Source organism: Alexandromys fortis, unplaced genomic scaffold (genome assembly GCF_014885135.2).
Source record: "Alexandromys fortis isolate MF-2015 unplaced genomic scaffold, M_Fortis_MF-2015_v1.1 scaffold_21, whole genome shotgun sequence".
Taxonomy (NCBI): Eukaryota; Metazoa; Chordata; class Mammalia; order Rodentia; family Cricetidae; genus Alexandromys; species Alexandromys fortis.
Genome location: NW_026067905.1, coordinates 15,470,517 through 15,483,863, shown reverse-complemented (window position 1 = coordinate 15,483,863; position 13,347 = coordinate 15,470,517). Strand labels below are relative to the sequence as shown.

At 36.4% G+C, this 13,347-nt stretch overlaps 1 protein-coding gene across 4 annotated transcripts in view; it reads right to left on the bottom strand.

Moving 5' to 3' along the window:
• Dhx9 (DExH-box helicase 9) overlaps positions 1-13,347 on the bottom strand; it is a 35,613-nt gene that overhangs the window by 8,678 nt on the left and 13,588 nt on the right. For 3 of the 4 annotated variants that reach the window (XM_050135339.1, XM_050135342.1, XM_050135340.1), the window contains exons 7-17: positions 12,222-12,268; positions 9,504-9,640; positions 9,045-9,134; positions 8,792-8,953; positions 8,560-8,637; positions 7,775-7,966; positions 5,808-5,949; positions 5,322-5,404; positions 3,708-3,864; positions 1,650-1,750; positions 58-271 (exon numbers count right to left, since the gene is read on the bottom strand). In XM_050135339.1, the coding sequence (XP_049991296.1) occupies positions 58-271; positions 1,650-1,750; positions 3,708-3,864; positions 5,322-5,404; positions 5,808-5,949; positions 7,775-7,966; positions 8,560-8,637; positions 8,792-8,953; positions 9,045-9,134; positions 9,504-9,640; positions 12,222-12,268 (1,403 nt within the window). Of the gene's footprint in view, positions 1-57; positions 272-1,649; positions 1,751-3,707; positions 3,865-5,321; positions 5,405-5,807; positions 5,950-7,774; positions 7,967-8,559; positions 8,638-8,791; positions 8,954-9,044; positions 9,135-9,503; positions 9,641-12,221; positions 12,269-12,982; positions 13,121-13,347 lie in introns of all 4 variants that reach the window. The other variant, XM_050135343.1, reaches the window with a different exon arrangement.

Sequence of the window (13,347 nt, the reverse complement as noted above, 5' to 3'; positions counted from 1 at the left end):
CTAGTATAAAAGTAAACATATTCATCGTAAATCTAAAACAAGAGAACTCAGTCATACCAAAATGTGAATTATTTTCCAAATGCTTTTGCATAGTATATATCAAATTCCAGCCAGGCAAGAAGACCAACACAGCTCCTGGAACATTGAGGGTTTCGATGTACTTAAGGAGAGCTTCAATGAGTTCAAAAGGAGTTTCCTTTTCATTCAACTGAGACATGCTCAATTTTGTTTCTGGACCATATTCATCAGCACATATTAGATTGCAATTTGCCTGCAAGAAAACGGGATTTGTCACACATAATTAACAGTTCAATTCTCTTGGGTTTATTTTTTCTAAGCAAGTAACATTTAACAATACTGTCTAACCCTAGGGTAGATAGTCATACTTTCATTATGAAACCAGTACTTTGGAATACTACTTCAACTGTGTAAAGATGTGTTACATTTATTTATATGGCATTTGTTTAATGATAATGTTTCATCTTATCTGCCTAAGGCAACTCAACAGCCAATAGCTAGGCAGGAGAAGAATAAGCCTGGATCCTAGGCAGAAAATAAATAGAAAAAGAGAACAAGGGGAAAGGCTCCTGAAGCAACCAAGCTAGCCAGCCAGCCAGCCAGCCAGCCAGCCAGCCAGCCAGCCAGCCAGCCAGCCAGCCAGCCAGTAGCCAATCAGACGGAATAAGACATACAGAAGAAAAGACACAATGCAAACCATAGATGGAGAGAAATAGGTAAGTTATTAAGAGCTAGCTAGAAACAAGCACAATGACAAGCATTTGTAATGAATATTTATTAAGTCTCCATGTAATTGTTTGGTACCTGGTTAGTGGCTCAAAGGAAGGCCTGGCATATTTGATTTATGCTTGGTTGGGAAAACACAGTGTGAACTCTAGCACTGGGGAAGCAAACTGTTTCAGCCAGGCTGTTACAGAGAAACCTTGACTCTAAAAACAGAGATTGACCAACTTCTAAGGTAGAGAGATGGTCAGCAGTAAAGGGCATTTTCACATTCATTTCTTATCACCTACATCAGGGACTTATCTGCAATTTGACCTGCAAGGAAGCACACCTGCCCCGACATCTCTGGAAGCACCTATACAACTGATAGCCATGAATATATATAGAACCTATGATAAACTGAATTTCCTATTATTTTCCTGGGATATAGAGAATTCAACTACAAATAGTCCTAGAACTTTATAGAAATCCTTTTAAGACTTTTATGCCGGGGCTGGAGAGATGGCTCAGTGGTTAAGAGCATTGCCTGCTCTTCCAAAGGTCCTGAGTTCAATTCCCAGCAACCACATGGTGGCTCACAACCATCTGTAAAGAGGTCTGGCGCCCACTTCTGGCCTTCAGGCATACAGACAGAATATTGTATACATAATAAATAAATAATTTAAAAAAAAAAAAAAACTTTTATGCCATAAGTTAACCTGTGTAGTCTTAGAAGTCTCTTGGCACTGAACCTGGAATTATTTGTATTAATAGTCATTAACCTAATAATAGACATTAAAAATGATTTTAAAGGACTCTGCAATGCCAATTTAATTCATGCTATGCTTTAACCACTCATTTTCTTCTCCATCAAACACTCTCACAATGAACATTTCTCATTCCTGAAGGTGTAAAGTAGATTTACTTACATCATCATCTTCACCACCATCATCTTCCTTATCTTTCTTCTTTTTGTCCTTTGGAGGGGGAACGAATTGGGTCATCTGAATGCAATCTTCTAGAAAATATTCTGGCAAGGATAATCACATTAGTTATGCACTTGATAATTTACAAAATGGCACATCCATAAAATGATTTTCATTACCTAATCTGTAATTCAAACCGCTCAACCAGAGTTTTCCCAACTATTATAAATTCCAACAGTGAGTTTTCATAATTAAACTTCAACAATGTAAACTAAATTATGTCTCCCTTGAACTCTAGAAAAAAATTTAGGTAATTCTTACATAAATTTTTACAAAACCAGCTGGAGGTTCCCCTTTATACACATTTTTCAAGGAAATACACTTGGAAACTGTATATATTGTCCTACTCCGAAGACTGGAAGATAGCTAACCAATAATGTGCCTGAAATTCTAAAAAGTTAAGAATTGTCTCTATAATCTGTCTTCTGTATCTTCACCAGTGACCACCAAGACTGCAAACCAAAGGTGCACACACCATCACCTAAATTAATGTCCACCAATTTTATTCACTATTAAGTAATGCTCTCCAGTCACTCAGAACTACACACATTAGGATCGAAATTTGTTATCAAATCTACATATTAAGTAGTAGTAAATTCCACTGATAAGGAAATCTGTTAATTACCACGTACTTTTCTATTCAGGGTATATTTATATATTTTGAGATTTAGGTATAATCTAGTACCATCATTAACTTTCTGCTCAAACTGCGCCCATCACTGACTTCTGCCTGCAGATTAGGAGAGATTTTTAAAATGTAGTGGAATGGAACTGGAGAGATGGCTGCTCTTCTAGGACTCAGGTTCAAGTGCCCAGCACCCAAGTGGCAGCTTACAACGGTCAAGAACTCCTGTTTGAGGACATCTGACACCCTCACATGGACATGCGTGCAGGCAGAACAACACAAATAAAATACAAATAAAAGTTTTAACAAGTGCAGTGGCATGAATATTCATTTCACCTGACTGTTAAGTCTCCTAGGGTATTTGCATTTCCTCAATTGGACTGTGCAAGAAGTTATTTCAAAAGTTCAGATGATCAATTTTTTAAAAAGCATAGGTATGATTCTATCAACTCAAGTTGTTGTCCCAGAGGTATACCTGCCTTCCTCAGTGGTCGACACCATATTAATCATGGACTAACCCAAAACCTTTTCTCTCCTTAGCCATGGTGTCAGTTTGCAGCAATTAAGAGTCACTGCAATCTGTAAGAAACTAGGTTTACTCTCTAAAAATCTTTATAAAGCTCCAAAGTACAGATGCACAGCAAATATTTGAACTTTAAAACCCATACCCTAAGAAATAAAATTAGCCTATACTTCATTGGTATAGTAACCTTTTATAGTGTATTTTATGTACATTTTTATCTTTCTCAATCGCTTTTTATAAAATCTGAGCTCACTGATAGGTCAGGAAGTTCTGTAGAACCTCCCATTCCTAACATTTTAGTTCCAGGGATACAAGCATAAGCTACAGTAACAGGCTTTTTAGATGGGTGTTGGGCAAGTATTTAAACTCAGGTCTTTGTGCTTATACAACAAACACTGAATGACCTGTTTCTCAGTTACCTACAATTTACTACTGAACTAAAAAAATATAGTAACAGCATGGCTAGTCATTTCATGCGAACAAAATGTTAAAGCTCTTAGCTTTTTCATATTTCCTCATTTGGATTGTGTAATGTTATTTCAATAAAATTATGAGCTCTATGTTGATTCAAATTTTAAAAAGCATAGAAACCACTTTCAAAAAGTGAATGAAATCTGATTTTACTCCGGAAAACAAAGTACCACAGGCAAGCAAGGTTCCCCAAATGCTAAGACATTTGATAAAAACCAGAGAGGAGGTTGGATTCCCCTGGGACTGAATGGAGTTACAGGTGTCTGAGCCAATGACATGTTTTCAGTCTTTTAAACTATCACGCTGACCTCCAAATTAAGAAAATGCAAAACCTCCAGCACAAATCATGATTTTCTTCCTATCACATCAATACAAAATTTACCTTGAACCGGGAAAGTCCTTCCATAAACTTCAATGATAGGGCAATTAAAGAAATATTCACAGAACATGGTAGTATCGATAGTTGCAGACATAAGAACGATGCGGACTTCAGGATAAGCTAGAACGACATCACGTAGTACTACCAATAGGAAGTCAGTCTATTAAAATGAAAACAAAAGTTTAAACAAGGTGGTAAAATACACCTTAAGATTTGTGATAGTCTTAAGACATTACTGACATTATTTTTGATATCGATTTAAAAATAGTGGAAAAAATATTACAGTGAGTTATTTTCATTTTGGTGGTAAGAATCTCAGCATGGCCTTGACTTCACTATAGTCATAACTGACCTTAGACTGTGTTCTCCTGTCTCCCAGTTCTAAAGGCTGGGATCATAAGCACATTATATACTGCTGGGAAACCAAACTCAAAGCTTCTGTGTATGCTAGGCAAGCATTCTACCAACTGACCTTTCATTACCAGCCCTTCCTATTTCCAACATAAAAAGATCAAGGAGGATTTAATGCCACAGGCAAAGCTGTGGTCAGTCAGAGAAGATAACTTTGCCCAGACTTTCTAGTCACAATGTTAATTCTAAATCGGGATGGAGTTTTCCATGTAACAGAAAGTGTACTCCATCCCACATTAAAGTTCTTAGTATGCTATGTATTTGACAAGCTTTAACAGTTTTAAAGTAGAATATTAAATAACCATCCATGTTATTATTTCAGGACATTAATTAAAATTCTTAAAGACCACTAACTAGCATGTTAACACTCAAGTCAAGTCACTACTGAAACACCTGGATGTAGTTTCTCATACTTTTAATAACTGACTAGGAAAGCTAAGGCAACACGACTGGAAATCAGAGGCCAATCTGTGCCAAAGAACGAGACCCTGTTTTAAAAAACAGTAACTGGGGGCTGGAGAGATGGCTCAGAGGTTAAGAGCACTGACTGCTCTTCCAAAAGTCCTGAGTTCAATTCCCAGCAACCACATGGTGGCTCACAACCATCTGTACTGGGGTCTGGTGCCCTCTTGTGGCCTGCAGACATACAGACAGAATATTGTATACATAATAAAGAAATAAATATTTTAAAAAAAGAATAACTACTAGATTCCAATAGCAACTCTGGATAGTTTGCATGATAAAGCAATGTAGGAAATCCTTTTAAAGATATCACACTTTTTGTTGTATAAATGGAGTATTTTAAAATGTTGTTTGTAGTATCCACTTTCCAATCTTACAACTATATATAATAAAACTTTGCACTGGTTTATCAAGAACCATGAGGCAAGAGTGAGAAATTTGTATTTTCTTCTCATTTTCCGTGACAATTAACATCTAAAATGTTAAGCTACAAACGCCTACCAACATTTTGCTAAAAAGCACAATATTTATCACATACAAAGGAAAACTAAATCATACAATTCCACCAGCTACTGGCCATAAATCACTACTAAAATGCTAAGTTACATAAAACTCTTATTGATCATAGTAAACACCATTACGATGTGATTATTAACTTATTTGGGTTCTCTGAATAAACAGTATTTAGCAGTAAAAAAAGCAAAGATAAGATTTCTAATCAAACCTGACTCATAGGTTACTTACATTAATATCTCTTTCGTGAATTTCATCTACAATTACATGACTGATCCCTCGAATGCCTGCTTCTAATTTTCTTAGGAGTACGCCTTTAAAAAAAAAAAATTATGAGATAGGCTTCTTTCCTAGAGTCAATAAAACACAAAAAACTTTAGCTGAGGTTGGTTAATTGCACAGACCATTAAAATTTCAGTAAATCATGCAGATAATAAAACTATACAGAGAAACCTATCAAATGACTAGCAAATGACTAGATAATCAACCTTGCTACAACACAATCCTTGTATCGTCAAAACAGTCTTCAATAATTAATATCCTGACACATTCACGTATTTTTGGCATTGTCCCAACTTTCTGTGATAACAGACTGGCCTTTAACAGTTATTTGCCCGCTTCTGCCTCTCTTCTGTAACATTTGCACAACAAACTTTCTGTATTTTAATAAAAAGATGACAATAAGTCACAAATGAGGTACCACAATGCATTACTTACCTACAGTACAAAACATTATACTGGCATGGGGGCGTGGGAGTATAGACTCAAACCGAACACTGTAACCACAGCTTTTTCCAGGCTCTTCACCTCTCTCATAAGCAACTCGTTCAGCCACTGCAACTGCACTGATCCTTCTGGGCTGAAAAACAAAACAAAAGTGATATGGAATTATAAAATTAGTTATTTAAAAGTATCTGTGTGCTATATGGGTGACTGAACATGTTACATGCTAGGCTAAAGTGTTCTAGTCTCACTTCAAACTTTACACCACACCCAGCTAAAATTTTAAATTACTATAAAAGCTCTCATTGCTATCTTAGAAACAGAGAAAGGTAGGACACAGATGATCTTACCAGTTGACACAAATGATCTTTACCAAATATGAAACTTTAATAAATGTAGAATACGCTATTTCCATTATGGTACAATAAGGCTCTATTTTTAATCTGAGTACTTATCTCTACTTCCCAAGTGAATTATGGTATTACAAGTGACTAAGAGAAAAGGCATAAACCAATAGGAAACTGGTTCTTACTACACTCAGCATAGTTGGAACTAAGTAAGATGGCTCACTGAACTGTTTAAGGACTCAGATTTGGTTTCTAGCACCCATGTTAGTTAGATGGCTCACAAACTAAGTCCCACCTCTTGGTAATGACTCTCTGTTCTAGTTTTTACGAATACTGACATGTGCAACATAAACACACTGCAAAAAATATTTAAAAAGTAAAGCTTAATGCTAAGTTTCAGGTTAACCCTACTATTTTTCTCCCAAGTGTTTTATCATCACCATCCTGGTACCTCCATTTTTTTATTTTATTTTTAATTTGCAGAGACAAAGATTCTCTGTGTATCTTTGGAGCCTGTCACTGGAACTCACTCTGTAGATCAGGCTAGGCTAGGGTTAAAGGTGTGTGCCACCACTGCCCAGTTTGTATTAATTTTTAACTTTACTGACCTTCAAGCATGTAGAAGACACAGATCAAAGTTTGAAGCCACCCTGGTCTATGATAGTAACTCTGCAATGCTGTATCTATCCTGATGGTCAGTTGTCGCCAACAGCTTAACATGACAGATTATGAAATAGCTGTCCCCAAAGCATGAGCACTTTGACAAGCTTATCTTACTTACAAAAACACAAAAAAAAATGAAATCCCAGCCGGGCGGTGGTGGCACATGCCTTTAATCCCACTTGGGAGGCAAAGGCAGGCGGATCTCTGTGAGTTCCAGACCAGCCTAGTCTAAAAGAGCTAGTTCCAGGACAGGCTTTAAAAAAAAAAAAAAAAAAACCCACAGAGAAACCCTGTCTCGAAAAACAAAAACAACAAAAAGATCCCTTTGTGCCATAAGCATCACCTAAGATCCTTTTTTAAAAAGATTTATTTTATATATATGGTGCTCTGTGTGCCTGCCAGCCAGAAGAGGTCACCAGATCTCATTATAACTGTTGTGAGGCACCATGTTGTTGACCTGCCTCTGCCTCCAGAGTGCTGGGCTTAAAGGTGTGAACCACCATCGCCGGCTAGCCTAAGTTCCTGGTTGAGTGTTTGTATACCTAACGTAAGCCTGCACCCCCAGGCTTCAAGTTCAGTGATGACCTAGAGTATAGAAGTTATAGTTAAGTGGTTAGGGTACGTGCCTAACCTGTCAAGATTCTAGGTTACCAAGGACAGGAAAAGCAGGAAAGTGTGTGTTTGTATTACGATTTTAACATTTTTTCCCCATAAAACTGGGAATATTTTCATATTAATCCCAATTCCTCCTCCCTCCCTTCCCAACCACCATCTGCTCCCTTAGAGAAGGTTTAAGGTCTCCCATAGATCTGACAAGCAGGAAACCCGAAAGGCTCTCTGAAAGCAGGTGACAATGTCTTAACATTCTCGAAATCTTATTTGACAACAACAACAAAAAATCCTCCAACTCCCAAACTATTAACAGAGCTCTCACATTGGCTTGTTATTTACCTGAGTCACAACAATATTACACTCTGCTGCTCTGTCATTCTGGATAAAGTCATCCAAAATGTACTGTGGAACCTGTGTGGTTTTACCACATCCAGTGGCCCCGCGAATGATCACAACTGAATTTTGACTAATGGCTTCCAGGATTTCAGGTTCAAATTTCTTCACAGGAAGCATCTCTCTCTCTTGTAATACCTGCAGAGAAAAGTCAAAACTTAGTAAAACTTCATTAGAACCATTTCCATATTAAAAAGGTACTATATTTTTAACTGGCTTAGTTCTTTTTTTTTTATTTACTTATTATGTATAAAATATTCTGTCTGTGTGTATATCTGCAGGCCAGAAGAGGGCACCAGACGTCATTACAGATGGTTGTGAGCCACCATGTGGTTGCTGGGAATTGAACTCAGGACCTTTGGAAGAACAGGCAATGCTCTTAACCTCTGAGCCATCTCTCCAGCCCCTGGCTTAGTTCTTGATATATTCTATGATACCTATTTATCTCTAATAGAATTGATTCTCACTAGATTTCTAAATAATCTTCCTTGGTCTTCATCCCCCTATATCATTCTCCAGAAACTTTCTAATTTTGTAATTGTTTGCCACAAAATGTTAGCACTTTTGAAAACCAACAAAGAAGCACAACTCAGATTTCTAGGTCCTGACTGAATTAAAAGCCACTACTTTATCAGTTGGTTATGATTAATAATTTGGTGAAATGTGCCATTCTACCTAACAATGTTCTTTCTGAAACACTAGGCAATGTAGTTAAAATCTTCACCACTTACACTTTGTAAATTATGATCCTGTTCCAGCTGGTATGTTAATTCATTCTTAAGATCCATGCTTATTTGTTCAGTAGAAGCCTATAAAAAGAAAACATTCAAAGAAAATCTATTTTATTTCCGTATATTTTACCGTAAAATATAAGGAAATAAATGTATGGAATTTATAAATAAAATATACAGAAGAAGACGTTTTAAACCCCAAAATTGATCTCAGAGGGCATGTAGTACTTACATAAGCCAGGGGCCCTTCATCAATGTTGCTACTAGTCCAAGGATTCCAGTTGGACTGTGGTGGTGACCAAGGTACGACTCCAACTGCGTTTTGTCTCTGAGATGGTTCAAAATGAGCCAATTTCCCAATGTTGAGTATAACTGGCATAGAAGGATCAATGGGCTAGGAAAAAGCAAAATAAATAAATATAGACACTTGTCTATGAGAAGAGTTTAAAATAAAGTTAACTACAAAAAGCTGTATATATGCTTACTGGAGGCACAATTTCAAGATCTAGCTCTTGAACCACATTTTGCAGTTGATGCTCCAAATCAGGAGAGAGGAAAACTTTGTAAGGCTCAACCTACAAAAAGAATATCATCAACACATCCATAAATAATTCAGAACTATTAATTTTAGCAAAGTAGAGATAGAGCTGACAGTATATAATAGAGCTATTATAGACATAAACAAAAATTCCTCTTAGTGAGAATCTTTATAATTTACTCAGTGGATCTTAAAAGAGTGCTAATTAAATACAGCCTTTTAATTTCTTGATATTCTAAGCTTTGATCTGATATAGGTCAGAAGTAAAACATCTGCCTAGCATTTAGAAGCCTTCATTTCCATTCATTACTATGCTCATGTCCCCCAACTCATTCCTCCCTTGAACTATAAATTCAACTCCTTTAGTCAAATACTGAGTTACGAGTATTAATGCCTAAATACTTACTCTCTCTCCTTCTTTCTTCTTTGTAAGCCCAGAGTACGCCTCAATCACTCCAAGATGATAGAGTTGTCGGACAAGAGAGAGGGCACATGATTGTGCTGCTAATTTCTTATTTGATCCATGTTCACGTGCGAAAATCCCTACAAGGATTACCAAGACAGAAATGAGCTGAACAAGGAACCATCAGTAACAATTAAACATTCATATACTAAACAACCACTGATTAAAAAAAGTACATCACAGTTCTTTTCATTCTATTCATTAACCAAATCCAATTCTATATAACTAATCATTTAAGACTACACTCAACTATTGTCATTACCACATCATTAAATCAAGAGTAAAAAATGATCAACTCAAAATGTAAGTATAAAATGAAATTACGTATACAATGGTCAATTACATCAAGAAAGGTTAATTTAAAAAACGTTAATTTAAAAACTTCCTGAGTCACAGACTCTTTTTTTTTTTTTTAAGATTTATTTATATAGTAACCTGCCTGTAGGCCAGAAGAGGACACCAGATCTCATTATAGGTGATTGTGAGCCACCATGTGGTTGCTGGGAATTGAACTCAGGACCTCTAGAAGAGGGGTCAGTGCTCTTAACCACTGACTGAGCCATCATTCCAACATCCTGGTCACAGCTTCTGAACTCCAAAGCTTTAGTACGCAAACTAGACCAAATTTTAAAATAATTAGGCCTCACAGGTCATACAGTCTATCACACCTGTGATGTCTGCTTTAGTATGAAATTCAATGCAGACAACTCAAATTCTTTCCTCCATGGAAGCCAAAGTTACATTATTTACCCCCCCCAACCAAAAAGCAACCACTATCAGCTATGAAATTTTCCATATGCTAAATGTAACCTTTACATTAAGAATTCAGAAATACAAATAATTCAAGACATTCCTTTAAATCTTCTGATCAAATAATCTGAACCACTACTATGTATAATTATTTACAGTTAACACTATGGCAGTAAAAAAATGTACGGGTATCTTTCTATCCTCACACTTTAAGTCTTAATCTTTTTTTAAAAAAGATTTATTTATTATGTATACAGTGTTGTGCCTGCATGTCAGAGAAGGCACCATATCTCATTGCTGATGGTTGTGAGCCACCATGTAGTTGCTGGTAATTGAACTCAGGACCTCTGGAAGAGCAGCCAGTGCTCTTAACCTAGAGCCCCCTAAGCCTTATTGCCGAAGAATTAATATAAGTACCATCTCAGCCTTTCTATCATCTACTATGGATGAGTTTATTCTTTGTTTTCCTAAGGGTAGTGGCTTTCTCATGGTTTCTCTCTGGTTGTTTTTGAGTGTCTCATGTAGTCATGGCATAATTTCCAACATTCTATGTAGTAAAATGTAACTTTTAACTGTTTTTGTTAAAGACAAGGGTCTCATGTAGCTCACTATGTAGGATGGGCAGGTCTCAAAGTGGCCCCAATAACCAGAACACATTTCTGATTCTCCTGCCTCATCTTGCAGTGCGTCATGCCACCTTACCTAGCTTGTGTGGTACTTGAGCCAGAAATATATGCAAACAATCACCATGTAAGTTAAAAGCCCAGCCCCCATGCTTCTTTAAATCTTGCTTTTGGGTTTGTTTTGAACAAAAGGCTTAATTTGGAGCCTTCTGAATATAATCTTATTACCATTGAGACCCAAAGAAAAAGACCATTATTTAACAGAATGCTGATAGCTAGAGTTCCAGGGACTTTGGTTCACAGTTGTTTCAATGTACGGGATACTGAATCAATAATCCTATAAGTAAGCAATCTACCACCAAATTTGCTTATCTCCTAAATCCACAAATTTACCTATTGGCTGTATTTAACCTTTGGTATTTTGTTGTTTTAAAACAAGGTTTTTCTCTCTCTCTTATACAGGACTGGAACTTATAGGCTGCCCTCCTACATTAATATACACAATGCATTTCCTAGCTACATGGTTCTCAAATGCAATAGCTTATTGCTTTTAATTTTATTACCCAATCCAACCCATTAAATGCCATTTCGCTACTTAAAACTTGAACTGTAAACATCCTTCATGATCTGACCACTAAAATATTATACAAGCATCTTTTGCATACATGGTTTGGGAGTTCACCTGTGTTGAACTCCAGTAATATCCTAAAATGTTAATATTATAGGTATCATGGTACCTAAAACTTGCTGTTTCAGATAGGTTTCTCTGGCATTATTATAAGGTGACCAACTATTTTGGTAACTGTTAAGTCTAAATGGCTACCAATTTTATAAATAAAACTCCTATAAAAGGAAATCTACATCACTTAAGGAAACAGACAAATACAAGCAGGCTTGCTTTTGTGCCTAGGTCTAAGACAGGCGCTTCATATCTAGACTGTTAATTTCATCATCTGTTTATATGATGCATAATGGTATCCACAGTGTACCTCTCTTAACCTCAACTTTCCCTGGTCTAACTTCTTCCACTCTACAACCACAACTCAAATTACTATGCATGAAATTTAAATACCTAGCTCCCACTTTAGTATACACTATCAATAACTCTCAAAATCCCGTGTTACTCTATTCTTTCCCATTAATGAATAGTTCGATTTTTCAACGCAATAGGCTAAAACTAACTTCTCTGTAGTGTTATATGTTCTTTTAAAGTAGCTCAAGACTTTATAATGTGAAAATATCTTCACTGAAAAAACTTTAGGAGTAGTTTAAAAGGAATTACACTTACTTCTGCCCAGCTGCTTGATATAAATGGTCATTTCTGCAATAAAGCTCCTGTAACAACATATACAAACAAGGTTAGGAATTTATCACTCTAAGTTACTAACTCCATATCTACCTAGTCAGGGAGGTTTTCCAACTGCTTCAATAAAAATTATAGCAAAAAACATTCTGAACATTCATTTCTGTCCAATCCTAGAACAAAAAGTATATAAACTGCAGCAAATATGTATGACATTAGTTATTAACAGCTGGAGAGCTTTCTTTCATGAAAAGAAAACGTTACATTTTTAGATTATAGACTTACTTATTTTTATTCCAAGGTTAGAATCTAAATATGAAAATGCTTTCAATAAAAAAAATTTGTTTAGCTTGTAGCTAAGTAAAAAAAACACCAAACTCTTCAAATTATATATATACTAGTTACAACCTGTTAGGGCAAGTTCATACATGCAAGCACTATATACCAGTAGCTCCTGTGGCAGAGTCCTGATTACATATAGCTGCAAGAAGTCCTTGGTGACAAAAAAAATATTTTAGCCTACTTTTAGGTATTTAAACCAGGGCCTAGAGAACAAAAGCCATTTTTTACATTACAGCTAAAACTGCTAGCAGGTTCTAAGGAATAAATTTAAATTTTTAGCAAAAGTATGCTGGTCCTTCACTGCTCGTACATTCAAACTTGACTTTGTGCTGTGAACAAAAGGTTAGGTGAAGCTTAGGGAAAAAAAATGTTAGTCTCCTTCCTAAACTTCTTTGTCAACTGACCTTCAGGTACAAGGGCTTCAAGGGGTCAAAGGCCACTGGCTTTCAGGGGAACAACATCCACCCTTTCATTAATGACACCGATGACAGTATGTTTCTCAGCCAGGCTTAAAGTCAGCACTCAATCTCATTCTCCTCCACCTAGGGGGGAACAGCAACACCAGAAATCAGTTTACAATAGTTTCCCATGTGATTGCTTAGTTCAGCCTAAGCATCAGCACATGTGTATATGAACACAAACCTCTGGTGTTGCTGTCTGTTATGCCTTTCAATAAAGGACATACAAGGAGCAATGTGTCCCAGCTCCAACTGTCTGCCTCTTACATTGTCTTGTCCTGAATTCTTTGCTTTTACATCTGAAATCAGTA